The sequence below is a fragment of the Pipistrellus hanaki genome (genome assembly GCF_964339955.1).
Source record: "Pipistrellus hanaki genome assembly, chromosome: 15".
NCBI classification, from domain to species: Eukaryota; Metazoa; Chordata; class Mammalia; order Chiroptera; family Vespertilionidae; genus Pipistrellus; species Pipistrellus hanaki.
In genome coordinates this window covers 16347078-16361909 of record NC_140517.1, presented here as the reverse complement: position 1 = coordinate 16361909, position 14832 = coordinate 16347078, and the positions used below count along the sequence as shown (strand labels likewise).

Below are 14832 nucleotides of genomic sequence, written 5' to 3'. Positions count from 1 at the left end.
CTCTCATCATTGATGTTTCTGTCTCTCTCCCTCTCCCTTCCTCTCTGAAATTAATAAAAGAATCCAGCAAAGTAGGAGAGAAAGAAGGAGGGGATGCAGGCTCAATAAGAGAGGGGGGAGGGTGGCCTCCGAGGCCGCTGAGACAGTGGGTGCCTGTGGCTGGGAGCCCAGGCACCAGGCTGGGCTGCTGTTCTCAGCTCGGGAGCCCCCATGCCAGCTGGACACAGGCGGGTGGGCACGGGCAGGGCTGCCTGCCAGACACACACAGAGCGTCCTTTGAAAAGGTGGCAGCTGTCAGCCCAGAGCCCTCTCTGCTCCCTGTGGCCCTGCCTGCTCCCTCCAACCACGCCTTGCCAAGCACTGGGCTAGGGAAACTGCAGTGCACCATTGGGAGCCTCCGCTCAAGGGGTAAAGTGGGGGCAACCCAACTCCATTGGAGCGGGACGGGACCCTAGTTCATCCATCTGAGAATTGGGCCCTAGGCCTGTGGCAGGCCTCAGTTTCCCCCTTTTTTGCACATCTTGTACCCCTGGTTGCTGGTGGGCACTGTTAGGGAACCCTGGGGAGAAAGGTGAAGACAGCCCCACCTCTCGGGGAAGAAGGCTGGAAGGCTTCCTCAGGTCCACTGGATGACCTACTGATGGCGGAATCGGACCTGTGGGAGCCGAGGGCCAGATCTGGGTCTCTGAAAAAGCCCACCTGCCCTGGCTTTCCCCCTCTGTTCACTCCCCTTGGCTTCCTGGCCCTGCACTCCCCGCAGACAAAGAGCCTGTCCCGGGGCACCTGCCCCTACAGACTTCCTAAGGGGCTGGAGCTCTGTCTGCCCCAGGAGCTCCTGGGAGCCCAGTCTGCCTCCAGCCTCATACGGTAGAACCAGCTCTGCCTCTCCTCCTCTGGGCAGGCTGCCGTGCTGGCCTTCCCAGACACTGACCTGGCCACTGGGACCTTGACCTTGGTGCTCACTCATGCTCCCCACACGGTCCTTGGGCCAGGGACTGCGGGGAGCCCAGCGCAGGCAGAGGGCCCTGGGCGGCCGGTGGGGGTTACCTGGGTCTCTGGCTCTCGGCTGGGGCGGTGAGAAGGGTTTCTGGGACCCCCTGCTCTGCTGACACAGACAAGGGCTGGGAGCTCGGCCAGGCCACCGGGCAGGCGCCCAGGACCCTGGGCTGGGCAATGTGGGGTGTGTGTGTGTGTGTGTGTGCGTGTGTGTGCGTGTGTGTGCGTGTGTGTGGGTTCTGCCCTCCAGAACCGGGTGGGCAGAGAGGAGATGGTGCAATGTGGGGGTGAGGGTTCTGACCCCCAGAACCAGGTGGGCAAAAAGGACATGGTGCGATTGGAAAGATGGGTAAAAGGGTGGTGACCGAGCCCCTGAGCCTCGTTGGGCCGACAGAAAAGTGCCTGGGTCTGTGGTCCTCGCCTTTAACGCGGCCCCGGCGGCGGCGGCGGCGGAGGAGCCGGGAGGAGGGGTGTGGCGCGCCGGGCGCATGCGCCGCGCGGGCCGGAGCCGCCGGACCGTCCGGCCGCCGGGAGCGCGCAGGAAGCACGGCCCCGGAGAGCCGGCCCCGCCGGCGCTGTGAGGGCGGCGGACGGACCGCAGCCCCGGCCCCGCGCCCCGGCCCCGCCGTCTCCCCCTCACCCCCCGGCCCGGCCCGGAGGGCGGCCAAGATGTCCGTGCCGGTGAGTACCGGCCCCGCGCCGCCCGGACCGGCCTGCGCCGCCCGCGCCGGGCCTCACGCGCGGGGGCTCCCGGGCGGGGGGCGGGGGCTGCTCCGTCTCGGGCTTTCTCGGACGGGGGTGGGGGCACCGTGGGCGGCTCCCCGAGCCGGCCTCTGGGTCCCTGCCTTTCTTTCCATCCTCCTCCCGGGGGCCGGCCCGTGGGCACGCGCTGCGCCCCCGGGGAGCCCCGGGCGGCCGGGCTAAGAGGGTCTTTGTTGGCCCGGAGATCCTGAGGCAGCTGGGCCCGGAGGAGCCCGTGCTGCCCCCCTGACTCCCACCGGGAGGCCAGGCCGCGGGGAGCGGCTGTGGCGCTCGGGAGCCCCACTCCAGGCCCGTGGGGGCCGGCGAGGGGGGCTGTGGTGTCCCCCAGGGGCGGCTGCCCCGCTGTGCTCCGGGGGGGACCTCCCGGGATGGTCAGGCCTGGCGCCGGCCCGGACCTGTCCGGAGACACGCGTCCCCCGGGGCGGCTTGGCTGGGTGGGGTTCCGTGCCAGCCGCCCCTTCCCCTGCCCTGCCCCCGTCCCCCCCACGGCTGGTGCGCTCACTTTCCCGGGAAGTTCTCCTCTGCCTCTGAACCCCAAGGGCGCAGGGCCGGGTCCCTTCCTCCCTCCCCCTCCCCCTCCCCACCTTGGGGGCTCCCCTCCTCTCCTGGCACTCCCTCCTCCTGCCCCAGGCCAGCTTGGGCCGCCTCCAGGCCGGAGCTCCACACTCAGGCCAGCGCATCTGGGAGCATCTGCCTCTCCCCCCCCCCCCCCCCCCCCCCGCACACACCCCCCTCACCACCCCCTTCAGAAGGTGGCCCGCAGGCACCCGGCCCAGGTGCAGGCCCCAGCCTGCTCTGCAGATGGACAGGCTGAGGTGCGGCCAACACCCAGAGCCCTCCGCAGGAGGGGTGCTGTCTGCAGGCTGGAAAGCCGTGGCCTCCAGCCATTGTTTCCCTGAGGACCCTGGGGCTTTTCCCTCTGGCAGCGTGGGGCGCTGGGCCCAATGCCTGTTCCCCTGGGGCTGCCCTCCTCAGCTGGGGGACCCCGGGCCTTGTGAGGCAGACAGTCGGGGCTTCCTGGCAGGGCAAGTGGCCTCGTAATTAACCGCCGTTAGAGACTGCTGGAGAAGAGATGCTGTGTAAGTGCAAAGCATTGTGATTACGGAATTAAAGATCCCGGCTCCCGCCCGCCTCCAGAAGTGGTAATGCAGAGTTGCAGATGAAAAAATTAGGGCTTCCAGACAGTGCTGATGTGAATACCCCCACCCCCAATTTATTCTGGTTCAGAGCATAATTGCCTCATCAAGAGAAAAGAAAGACGGCAAACGCCTGCCAAGCCCTCCTCTCCCGCTCTGCTTTCCTGCGAGGCTCTGGGTCTTTCCTGGGGCCGAGGCGGACCCCCTGAGCCTGTTTGAGGGCCTAGGTCTCAGGGAACGGGACTTGGGTCACTCAGAGCCTGGATGGGCCTCCATTTGGGAGGTCTGCCCTGGATTTGGTTTCGTTGTCCACAGTCACAGCAGAGGATGGCATCCACACTCCTTGCCTTACAGGAGTGTGGGCAGCCTTCCTGGGCTGTGTACCCCAGTGGACGCATCTGTAGCAAGAGAGGGAGGGCAGGAAGGCCAGGGCCTGGTTAGGACTCGGATGGACCGGCACCGCTGTGGGCACTGCTGTGCAGACCTGCCAGCCAAGGTCTGCTCGGCCCGTCCACTCCGTTGCCAGCTCCAAGTCACTTCCCACCCTCCCGCCTGCAGCCACAGCCCCCAGGGGCTCTGCGGGGGTTGGCAGAGGTCTCACCATCGGTCCCCTCTGTGGCAGGGCTGTCAGATCGCCCTGGCTCTCTCCCGGGGCCTTGGGAAATGTGTAAGCTGGCGGCGCTGCGGGGAGAAATTCGTTTTTGGAGCAGCCATGAAATGTTCGGAAAATTGCTTTCATGTGCTGCTAAGTGGTGAGGCCCCGTGAAGGCTTCCAGGCAGGCGGCTTGCTCTAGCCCTGCTCTTGGAGCCCGGAGTGGTGACTCCCCATGTGGTGCTCAGGGACACGTTGGGTTTTAAGCACACCCGCTCATTTGGGCAGTCTTTTCCTGGACGGCTGACGCAGGCACTTTGGCCCAGGGAAATTACAAGATGCCTCGGAATGAAGCGGGAGGTGATGATGGGGAGAGAAGAGGCTGGGGCGGCCTCGGCTGGGCCAGGAGTGATTACTGAGTGCTGGAGCAGGAGGACCCTCCAGGGGTCAGCTGGTCTCACTGCCGTTTCACCTGCACAGGGTCTGGGTCCCAGAGAGGGAAGGCACACGCTCCTTCTGACTCTCTGGGCAGTGCTCCTTCCTGGGCTCAGCTCCACCTGGACACGCTTCTGGCTTGGGCTCTGGCATCTGCCTTCCTCTTCAGCATGGCCACCCGGTGCCCAGGCTGGCCTCTTGCTCTGGGTAGGCAGGAAGCATTTGAAAGGAAAACGGCTGTTGCACCCACCTCAGGCCCTCTGGCAGGCACTGGCACAAGGTGCTGGCTGCCCCCTGGCACTGTCTGGCGAGAGGGCGAGAGGCCAGTTTCCAGCTTGTAGAGAAATCCCCTGCTGTCTGTTCCTGACTCTTGTTTCCTGCCTGTGAAATGGGCTCATCCATTCCAGCTCCTCCTCTGTTCCTTTACTGAGGGAGGGGTTCTTCCCAGGAGTGAGGGTGCTGACGTGTGGAGTGACCTGTGTGCCAGGTGCTGGGCTCAGGGCTTCACAGGCTCAGGCAGGACCTGCGTCTTGCCAGGGCCGCATGGCCACTGAGAGCAGAGCCAGGGTGGGAACCGAGTTTGGCAGGATCCAGCGCTAGAAAGTGAGCATCACCCTGCGTGGCCTCTAATTGTGGGGATTGTGGCTTGTTGAGCTCCGAGGCCAAGTCTGCTGAGAGAGCGACCCTCTGCTTGTGGCTCTCCCAGTGTGAGTTTGTGTAACCCCTTCGGCACCCCTGGGAGACGCAGCAGCTTGCCCCGGGCTGTGCAGCGGGTGGGTCTAGCCCTGTGCAGCCCCAGTAGTGGTCGATGGAGATCAGCGGGCCAGGCACCTCTGCCAGGGATCCCAGGCCCCTTGTGCCTGGCTCTGTGCCAGCCAGTGCTGTGATTGGGGAGCTGGCCAGGGAGTGTGGAGGCACTGGCCTGGGCGGCCAGGCTGTGGACACCTGGAGCCTGGTAGGATGGCTCAGAGGAGGACAGTGGGAAGAGGCAGTGTCTGGGTCCAAAGTCCTCATTCAGGCTCCAGAGCACAAGGCCTTCTGCCACATCCCCTCTTCCCACCGGCCTTGGCTCTGTGTGGCTCTCCCTCTGCAGGGAGTGATCGCCAGCTGCTGCCTTGCTCTCCAGGTCGCCCTGCTCACTCTTGAGTGCTCAGGCTGAGGGCCTTGCCCTGGGGAGCCCTCCGGGACCCCCTTCTGTGATTGTGCCTTTATTGTTGAGGTTATCTGGTTACTGGCTTCCTCCCCTCTCTCGGCCTCTGCCCCAGTTTGCCCTGCCTGCCTGCCCAGGATGTGGTGTTGGGAGCATGGAGGAGTCCCCACGGACAGGTGGCCGTGTCCTTGTGCAGAGCTGGCCTGGCAGTGCCGTCCCGGAAGCCCTGTCGGGGAGGCTGTGGGGCTCCCGGAGAGGCTGTGGGGTTCCGGGGAGGCTGTGGGGTTCCGGGAGGCTGTGGGGCTCCCGGAGAGGCTGTGGGGTTCCGGGGAGGCTGTGGGGTTCCGGGGAGGCTGTGGGGTTCCCGGGGAGGCTGTGGGGTCCCGGGGAGGCTGTGGGGCTCCGGGGAGGCTGTGGGGTTCCGGGGAGGCTGCTCTCGCTGGGGAGGATCTCGGTGGCGTGGGGGCAGGAGCTCTAGAAGGAGTGGGGCTGGGCCATCCACACCGCGGGCGAGTGTCTGAGCCCGCTGTCTCCTCTGTATTGCAGAGACGTGAACTGCGCTGAGCTCTGGGGCTTTTGTGAGGACTTGGCAAGGGTTGCAGAAAGCACTTACTAAGAGGCTAATCAGTCATAGCAGCTACTGTTGTTGAGGTTATCATCATTATCCTGCCCTGCTGACTGGTGCAGTGATCAAGACCCACTCCTGGCTCCAGCACGATCCTCCATGGCCTGCCCCCGTCCGCTCCAGTGCCCCTTTCTTTAAGGCCTTTCTCCAAGGCCTTCGTGGTGGGATGACCCTGGCCTCCCCTGCCCCCACCTGCCTGCAGGACCCTGCCTTTTGAGCCCCGGATAAGCCATGAGTGGGCTCATCTCAGCCCACCGACAGCGTGACCTGCAGGTGGATGGCCTGCCCTGAGTGCTCCAGGAGGAGGCTCACGGTTGCAGGCAGTGGAGCACTGGGGAGGTGCAGGCCTGTCCTCAAATGTGGTCTGCAGCAACCCGCAGTCAGAGGGTGGGGGCGCCTGGTGGGAAGGAGAGCACCCCTGAAGTGGGTTCCAGTACCTTAATGGAGGGGCTCATGCCTGCAGTGAGGCAGGTGGGCCGCCAGGCTGTGATAGTGGCACCTACTGACCCCCACTTCCCACCCTGGGCATTAGTTTGTGCTCCCCAAGACCCGCCTGTCCCCTTCCCACTCTGTGCTCACTGTCCTCCCAGCCTGGGCCTGGCTCTTTACAGCTGCTTGCTTTGCCTGCATCCTCCTCAAACCCCTCATTTCTTCAGCTTACTCTTAGTCAGCTGTCTGCTGGGCAGGTGTCTCCTCTTCAAGAAAAGGAAAATGGCGGGGACATGTTAGGACCTCAGGAGAGGTGGCCATGGATGCCCATTCTGGCAGGAGAGATGGTCACAAGGTTTGGCTCTAAGAGTAATCCCCTTTCTAAGGGGGATTAGAGGCTGAGAAGGCTTTTCAGTCATTTTATATTATTTAAAACCCACCAAGTTCCAAGAAGGGTTTGAAGCGGATTATAGTGAAGGACACAAATAGTCTGGGGTCATCAAAAGACCCAGAGCCTGTGTAGTGTCCGGGGAATTTAACTTTAAGCTCCCTGGCAGTCAGGTGCGTTCAGGATTGCATTACCTATTTTTGGTATCCTTAAAACTATGTATTTTTTCCCTCTGTGCTTTGTTTTATTTTTACCAGTTGAAACTCCTCTATCAAGTTAGATTTTCCATGTAGTGAAATGGACAGATGTTAGCTATACAGTTGGATGAATGTTGACTAATGTAGACCCCATGTAACCATCAGTCAAATCAAGATAATGTCTCCGTCATCTCAGAAAAGTTTGCAAGTATTCCTTTTTTTAAAATCCTCACCTGAGGATATGCTTACTGATTTTAGAGAGAGGGAGGAAGGGAGAGAGAGAGAAACATCGTACACGTCCCATCGGATCAGATCTGAAACTTAGACATGTACCCTGGCTGGGAATTGAACCCGCAGCCTTTTGTAGTATTCAACGCTGCTCCGACTAACTGAGCCGCACTAGCCAGGGCTGTAAGTATCCCTTTCTAATCAAGTGTCCCCCGTCCCCTGTAAGGTGACCAGTGTTCTGATTTCTCTCATCATGGCTTAGATTCACCTGTTCTTGAACTTTATATAAGTGGAAGCATATCTAGTAGTATGTACTCTTTGGAGTCTGGCTTCTTTCATTCAGCATAATGGTTTTGAGGCGTCCATCCATGTGTTGTGTAGAAGTTCTCCCTGATGCACCCATCCCAGTCGTGGTCCATTTATGAATATGAATTTATATATCTGTCTATTCTCTTGCTGATCAGTATCTGCCTCTAGTTTTTGTGTGAAACACTAGTGTTGTCAGTGTTTTACAAAACCCTTATGTGTGCCTTGAGGCATGGCCAGGGAGTCTGTGCCACCAAATCCTGGACCCCCCTGCTCTGTGCTTGTTCAGAAAGTGGTGGGAACATCTTGCTGTTCCAGCCCTCCCAGCTGGCTAGGTTTGGAAACCCTCTTCCCGGGTTGCTTGTGCGGGAAGCACCTTATGTTTTGAGTTACCTGTGTTTCTCCTGGGCCCCTTTCCACTCCAGAGACCCTGGTGGAAGAGGCTTCTGGGAGAGCAGGGGGCGGAGAGGATGGAGGCCTTCCTGGGAGCTGACTGAATCCCTCCCCTGGCCCAGATTCCTGGGCGCCCTCCTCCTGTCCCTGGCTGCCTGCCAGGACACCCCAGCAGGTAGATTCTCCTGGCTGCTCCTGCTTCCACCCCGGAGGCCCAGCCACTCAAGAAGCCCCAGTTGGGGGAAGGGTGGGTTTGAAAGGATTGCTTGGGAGCCACTCCCTGTGTCCCTAACACTTCCAGCTCTGCTCTTCACACCGAGGGAGTTGGCATGCCTGTGTTATTTTTACAAACCTTTACTATTACTTTTTTCCTGCAGAATAAGCCTTAGGAAAAATTTTCACATCTACCTACTCAAATGCCACCTCCTCAGAGAGGCCCTCCCCGCTGCCCCAGGCACTTGGTAATAAAATAGTCCTCGCTGCCATCCCTGTGCTCTCTGCCGTTCTCCTCCAGATCCCTGGCCACCACAGGAGCTCCCTTGTTTATCCCTCCCCCCCGCCCCACACCCCCAAACCCTGGAGTGTAGGTTCCCAGAGACCCGGATGCGTTTCCAGGCAGCAGTATCCTAGTGAGAGGAATGACTGATTATGTGCTAGAGCCTGCAGCCAGCCACTCCCCACCCCCACACGCCCAGGGGAGACCCTGCCCACCACCCCCTGCATTGGCTGTGGATCTGGAGCAGTAGGGCTGCAGAAAGATTCCACCTCCGAGCCCCCCTTGAGGCTTTGTGCTTGTGGTCAGGGACTAGGGGAAGCTCAGGGCACCAGGGCAGGGGCTGGGAGAGCAGGTCTCAGTGGAGAACACCCCTGCCCCTGGAGCCTGGCAGGGTGGGGCTGGTGTGTGATGGGCAGGAGAGCAATGTGCTGCATGATGCCCAGTGCACGAATCCGTGCACCTTGAGAGGAACTGTGGGCCATGAGGCTGCGGCGGGCACAAGGGTGGGTCTTGGCCCATCCTCCACACCCCCACCTGGCCCCTCCCGCCTCGGCCGTCCCGTCTGCTCGTAGCCCTGCTCCCACTGTCTCCGTTCCCAGGCACTCACAGCACTGGTCCCGCTCAGACCTGCTGAAGGCGTGGAGTGATTGGGGCTGGTGCCAGCAGCAGGTGTAGTGGGGCCAAGGCTGTCAGCGGGTGCGAACAGCGGCTGCTGCCCCAATCGCCCCTCAGGAGCAGGGGGAGACGGAGAAGCCCTGAGGGGTGATCAGGGCCAGCAGCCTCCGCTCACACCCGCTGACAGCTCCAAGCAATTGGGACCACCGCCAGGCGTCAGCAGTGGGTGCAAGCGGTGGTTCTGGTGCCCACAGGGGGTGCCAGTGGGGTCGGCTCCGGCAGCAGGCGCGAGCACCAGGTGGGACCACTGTGCGCGGGAGCAAACAGTTTTCAGTGACCACCAGAGGCTGGCCCCAGTGACCGCGACCAGCACCCCGCCGTAGTCTCGCGCCCCTGCTCACCTGCCCTACCATCCCGCCACAACTCCTGTTCATGTGGAGGAAGCCTAAAGGGCCATTAACTTGATCTGAACACGGCATCCATTGAAAGAGAAAAATAAAAGAACAAAAGGACAGTTGAAGGACTGAAGAAGAAATCAGTAAGAAGTTGTGTAAAAAATAATATGAAGTGATATGAAAAAATAGCAAATAAAGTTTCAAAAAACAGAGAATTGAAATGCATATAAATATGTGACAACATATATTTATATACTGTATATAAGGCCCCTAGAACCAATAAGAAATGAAAAAAATTCACTCTTAATAACTTATTCTCGAATTGCCCACCCCCCTCTCCCCGTGGATGTGTGCTCCACGCTGGGAACCGCCGGGTTACACTTCACAAACGCACAAACCGAGGCTCTGAAAGCTGCTTGATGGGCTGGGATCTCCAATGTTGTCTCCTTTCTCCGTGGGTGGAGCAGGCTCAGGTGTATGCTCCACAGTGTGGCCTGAGCGGGGAGAACAGGCAGGGCCGTCCCCGTGGCTGCCTTAGCTCTGTGTTGACTCCTCCCTGCCTGCTCACCCCAGTGCCGCCCGAGCCTCAGAGCCGTCCGTCCCCTCCTGTGACGGTCCTGGCTCCCGGACCCACCCCCCCAGCGGTGCGGCCGGGCAGCGCTGTCTGCCCTCGGCCCGTCTCCGCGGGTCTCTGTGGCTGGGGCACCTGTGCTCCCACAGAAGCAGGCTCGGGGTGAGGGGACAGCAGATGGCATGTGAAGTCGCCCCCCTCTGACTCCCTGATGTGCTGGGCTGGTTGCTATGGGGAGAAGCAAGAGCAGATGGCGGGCCGGGGCCGGCTTCTTGACCACACCCTGTCCCTCCTGCCCAGGCTGTCACCCCAAGCCCAGCGGCCTCTCCCTCAGGACCGGGGCTTGTGCCCCACCGTCTCCCACCCTCCTTTCCTTCAGCCAGGACCTAGCCTCTGTTTCCCCCCCCCCCCACCCCCATTTCCTCTGCAATTCTCCCTCCAGGCGGTATTGAGGGTGAGGACGCCAGGTGTGTATCCCAGTGCCAAGGAGAAGGCCTAGGGCACCCGGGCCCCAACCTCCTCATTAGGATAGGAGAGCTCTCACCTGCCTGACAGCACCCAGGAAGTTCCCCCGCCTGGAGAGTGGAAGAGGGGGCTGCAGAGGAGAAGGGGGGACTGCGGGTACCAGAGTCAGCACCCTGAGTTGGGCAGAGAGCCCCTGGGCCCCTTTCTGAAGCAGGCACCTCCCTAAGGTTCCCCTGCTGAGCTTTTAGTTTTCAAACTAGAAAAGCAGTTAAAAGAATTAGGAGAGAATGCTGCTCCTTCCAGTTCCTTGAAAGAGCCAGAGTGTGGAGGGAAGGAAGTGCAGGAAGGTGAGGGCACTGGGTTTTCTGGAATCCAGGCCTGGATCTGGGAGGCCAGTCTGTCCTCTGCCCGAACCCAGGTCCCCTCCCCATCCCTCACTCTGACCCTGCACCTGATCACTCCATCCTCACACCTTTCGCCCTGGCCCTGCCCCTGCACCCACACCTCTGGGACTGGCCTGGGGGATGCAGAAGGGAATGGCAGGCTGAGGACCAGCGCCCCCTGCCCCAGTGGAGGTAACCGGGGGGAGATTTGGCTCCAGGCCGTGGGGGCCCGCCCACCTCCCTGCAGTCAGAGTGACCACTGTAATGACAAGCGAACGCCTGGGTGGTCACTCCACCCTCAAAGGTCAGGGGAGGGTAGGAAAGCTCTCTGTGGCTGACGGCCCGCTCACCGCCCTAGGAGTGCCTGCTCTGCTGTCTGGGGTCACCTGGGTGCTTTTCCAGGGGGACACGCCTGGGCAGCTGGCTTATGGGTGTAGCTCTGCTGCTTCCTGGCAGTGTGACCTGGGCAAGGCCCTGCCCCTCTCCGGGCTTCCGGGTAGTGGTAGCTCGTCTTGGCCCTCAGGGTGGCAGGGAGGACCGGGTCCCGGCTGTGTGTTAGAGCTCATCTCTTCTCCAGGCCACAACAGGGGTCCCTTGGCACCCTCGTCCAGGCAGAGCTGGCTCCAGCTCGGAGGCTGGTTTTGAGCTCGCCACGGTGAGTGGCCAGCCCCGGGGGAAGGCTGACTTCGACACCCAGTGGCCCTTCAGATAGATCACTTCTTCCTGTCCCTGGAGCTGGCGGCACTCACCTCCGGTCTCAGGAAATGCTTTCCTGCTGTTGCTCCGAGAGTCGGCCATCCGCTGACCCCTTCAGCCACCCTTCGGTGCCGCTGGGAAGACGAAGCTTGAGGAGGGGCAAGGGCTGCCTGCATCCCTGTGCAGGCCACCGGGGCCCGCTCTCTTCGCTTCCCATCGTCAGAGCGTGGTCTGTTCTGCTTCGGTCTTTGAGCGAGGCCCTCCTGTAGCTGCTAACATTCCACTGAGAGGAGGTGTCTGCCTTACCTGTCCCCTATAGTTGGTCATTTAGGTGATGCCCCATCCTTCGTTTACAGTTATAAAGGCTGCAACAGACATCGTTGAACCTAAAGCAAGAATTGTTCGTAGTGCAGCGGGTCTGACCCCGAAGGCCCAGAGAATGGGAGTTGGGTCCCAAGGTCTCTTCCCACTTAGGGTCTGGGATCAGCAGCCGTTCTCACCCCTCACCGTGGATGGGCAGATGAGAACCAGTGTCCCCATGTGCTGGGCCCGCCATGGTCCCCGTACCGGTAGCTCAACTCCAGGCCCCAACGGGAGGGATTGGTGACACACACACACACACACACACACACACACACACACACACACACACACGGCCTGTGAGCTGCTCCTGGGGCGGCTGACAACCAGGGCAGCGCTCTTGCATCTTCCTGCACCGACACCTCCCCACCCCCTCCTCATTAGAGTGGCCGCTCTCCTTCCTGTTAACCCCAGTGTGTGGGGATAGTAATGGGCTCAGCTGCCTGAGTGCCCCTGCCTTTGATTCCTTTCCTGCCCTGTCCTGCGGTGCCCCAAGGCAGTCAGGGTGACTGCTGTTTGGCAGCCCCCCCTCCCCTCCCCTGGTAGCCAGCTGTCCCCTCTGTGGCTGGAAGTCTGTGGGAGGGGGCCAAGGGGCTGAAAACGGGGTCTTCACCTCTTCATCCAGAAAATGGGGCCAGTCGTGAAGCCTGTTTTGCAGAATTGGCTGTGGGCATGAAATGAGCGTGTGATCATAGAGCTTCAGCTCAGGGCCCCACGGAGGCTGTCACACCCCATGACACTCCCCAACCACAGCCTGCCCAGTGGGTCCTGTCCCCCCTGTCCCTCCCGCTCAGGCCTGGGAAGGGGCATTCCTCTTCCCTCCCTCCTTATACAGTCGGGCACAGATCCTAGGGCCTTGATTCCAAAGCGGAAATGCCATTCTGGAAGGCAGAGGCTGGGGGGAGGGAGTTTAAGTGGAAAAGGAGCAAATTTTTGAAATGCCTGCGCCTGAGCTGGGTTCCCTTCCCCCCTCTGCTCCCCCTCCCCCCAGCAGCCCCGCCCCCCGAGCTGCTTTAACCCAGCCCCAGAGACTCAGGGTCTCCTTTTCCTGTTCCCTTGTTCCCAGCCAGCCACCCTCCCCCTAAGCCAGTTAGGCAGAGGTGAGGGCCAGGACTTCGGGGTCCCAGCCTGTCCCTGCAGAGACCTCCTGCCTGCCTGCAGGACAGGCTGGCTGTGAGGCCTGCACCCCACCTCTCACCCCACAGGAGTGGGGGCCTGGGGAAAACCTAAGGACGCCCTCCAGACAAATGTTCATGCATGACCTGGTTGGCTTTGATCCGCTCCTTTGGGACCTGGGAATGGGGTCAGGGTTGGGGGGGTAGGGGGGCATACAGCTGTTGGGGATACGCAGAACGGGATGCCCTAGGCCGGTGGTCACCAACCTTTTGGACCTCACGGACCACCAGCGGGCAGTGGGCCACTGGTTGGCGACTGCTGCCCTAGGCAGTGTTTCTCTGAGAGCTGGCTCTCCTTCTGTGGGGAAGGGGACTGTTTTGAGGGTGACGCAGGGGCCAGTCTTGGGGAGGGCGTAGGGTGGTACCCGTTTTTTTGCTCCTGGAGGACTCTGGGTCCCATTGTGTCCAAATCCCTCTGTTCCTTACCCATCCCTTATGCTGTGAGTTCTGTTGGTGGTCCCCCAAGAAGCTTTGAGGAAATGCAGATGCTCAGGCCCCCCCACATGTTTTTTTCTGGAGCAGTGGCCTGGGAATGTGTTTAAACAAGCTTCCCAGGGGACCCACGACCAGCCAAACGTGGGCTGCCTTACTTCAGCCTCTTCGTGTTACCTATAGGAGAGGGCCTGCCCATGGTGGTACGCCTGGCCTGGGTGTCCGATGTGTGTGTCAGGTGGAGGGATAGCTGTGGATACATATTGGCATATATATATATATATATATATATATATATATATATATATATATATATATATATATTATAAGCCATGCCTTAGGGTTCTCTGTGGGGCAAAACCGAGTCTGCCCCACTGCTCCCCTGGCACTGCGAGCTGCCTGATGGCGTCTGCATACTTAGTAAGTGGCCCAGGATGGTGACTGTGTGCGGATCCAGAGAAAAGACACCAAACTGATGGTTTCTGGAGTAGGCACATCCTCGACCTCCCTTGTAGGCCACGGTGCAAGCCCGGACCAGGCTCAGGGACTGGCACACCCTGGTTCTGTGTGAAGTGACGTCCCTGAGCTGCACTGGAGAGTGGGGACTCGGGAGAACCAAGACACTTTCCGCTCAGTTTCCCCCCGGGTGGTAGGGGCCCTTCCTTCTCTCTCATTACCTGCAGACCCCGACCATGTTGCTGAGACGGATGAGCTGTTGGCGTAGCGTAGCGTGTTAGGGCTGACAAAGGGATTGGGATGAGGTCAGACTCCTAGGGCGGGCCTGAGACCGTGGGGGAGGGAGAGCAGGCTTCAGGGAGGCTGGATTCAATTAAGTGGGGAAGCCGAGAGAGGTGAGCCCTTGTCCGTGGATGGGGCTGGAGTCTCGAGTGGTGTGGTAGAACAGGAGGGCGCAGGCTCTATCTCCCCTCGGTTACCAACCTCCCTGCCTCATTCCTTGGGCTCTTACATGGAAGGCCTGACCCGAGTCCCTGCCATGGTGGTTATTAGTTTCTGCCAGCTGGGTTGACGCCCTCCCCTTTACCTCCAGATTCAGACATGAGGGCATGAAGGACACTGTAAAATGCCCCGGGGTTGGTACGTGGGGAAGGCATAAGTCAGCTTCAGGCTGGAGCCTCTAGAGCTGCAAAGGTACACGGAAGAGGAGGAGGAAGAGAAGAAGGACAATCCATAGTCTGCCCAGAAGAGGAGGCGTTGCCTTTGAGGTTTAGGCCTTTGAGGTCCAAACGTATAGGTTGGAGCCAAAACCGGTTTGGCTCAGTGGATAGAGGGTCAGCCTGCAGACTGAAGGGTCCAGGTTCGATTCCAGTCAAGGGCATGTACCTTGGTTGCGGGCACATCCCCAGTGGGGGGTGTGCAGGAAGCAGCTGATGGATGATTCTCTCCCATAGATGTTTCTAACTCTCTATCCCTCTCTCTTCCTCTCTGTAAAAAAATCAATAATTTTTATATATATATATATATGGTATAGGTTGGAGATGGAGAAAAGGAAATATCATCGGTGTTCTAGGCTTAAAGCCTGGCATTTGGCAGGCAGCACTTAGCGCTTAGCTTGGTGCCCGTAGGGCGTGGGGGCTGGTCCACTGGGC

At 60.3% G+C, this 14832-nt stretch overlaps 1 protein-coding gene across 1 annotated transcript in view; it reads left to right on the top strand.

Moving 5' to 3' along the window:
- The first annotated feature begins 1526 nt into the window (after window positions 1–1526).
- Window positions 1527–14832, top strand: part of BCAR1 (BCAR1 scaffold protein, Cas family member) — a 35131-nt gene continuing 21825 nt past the window's right edge. Inside the window, exon 1 of the mRNA XM_084906702.1 lies at window positions 1527–1677. Coding sequence (XP_084762828.1) covers window positions 1666–1677 — 12 coding nt within the window. The 5' untranslated portion in view covers window positions 1527–1665. The remainder of the gene's footprint in view (window positions 1678–14832) is intronic.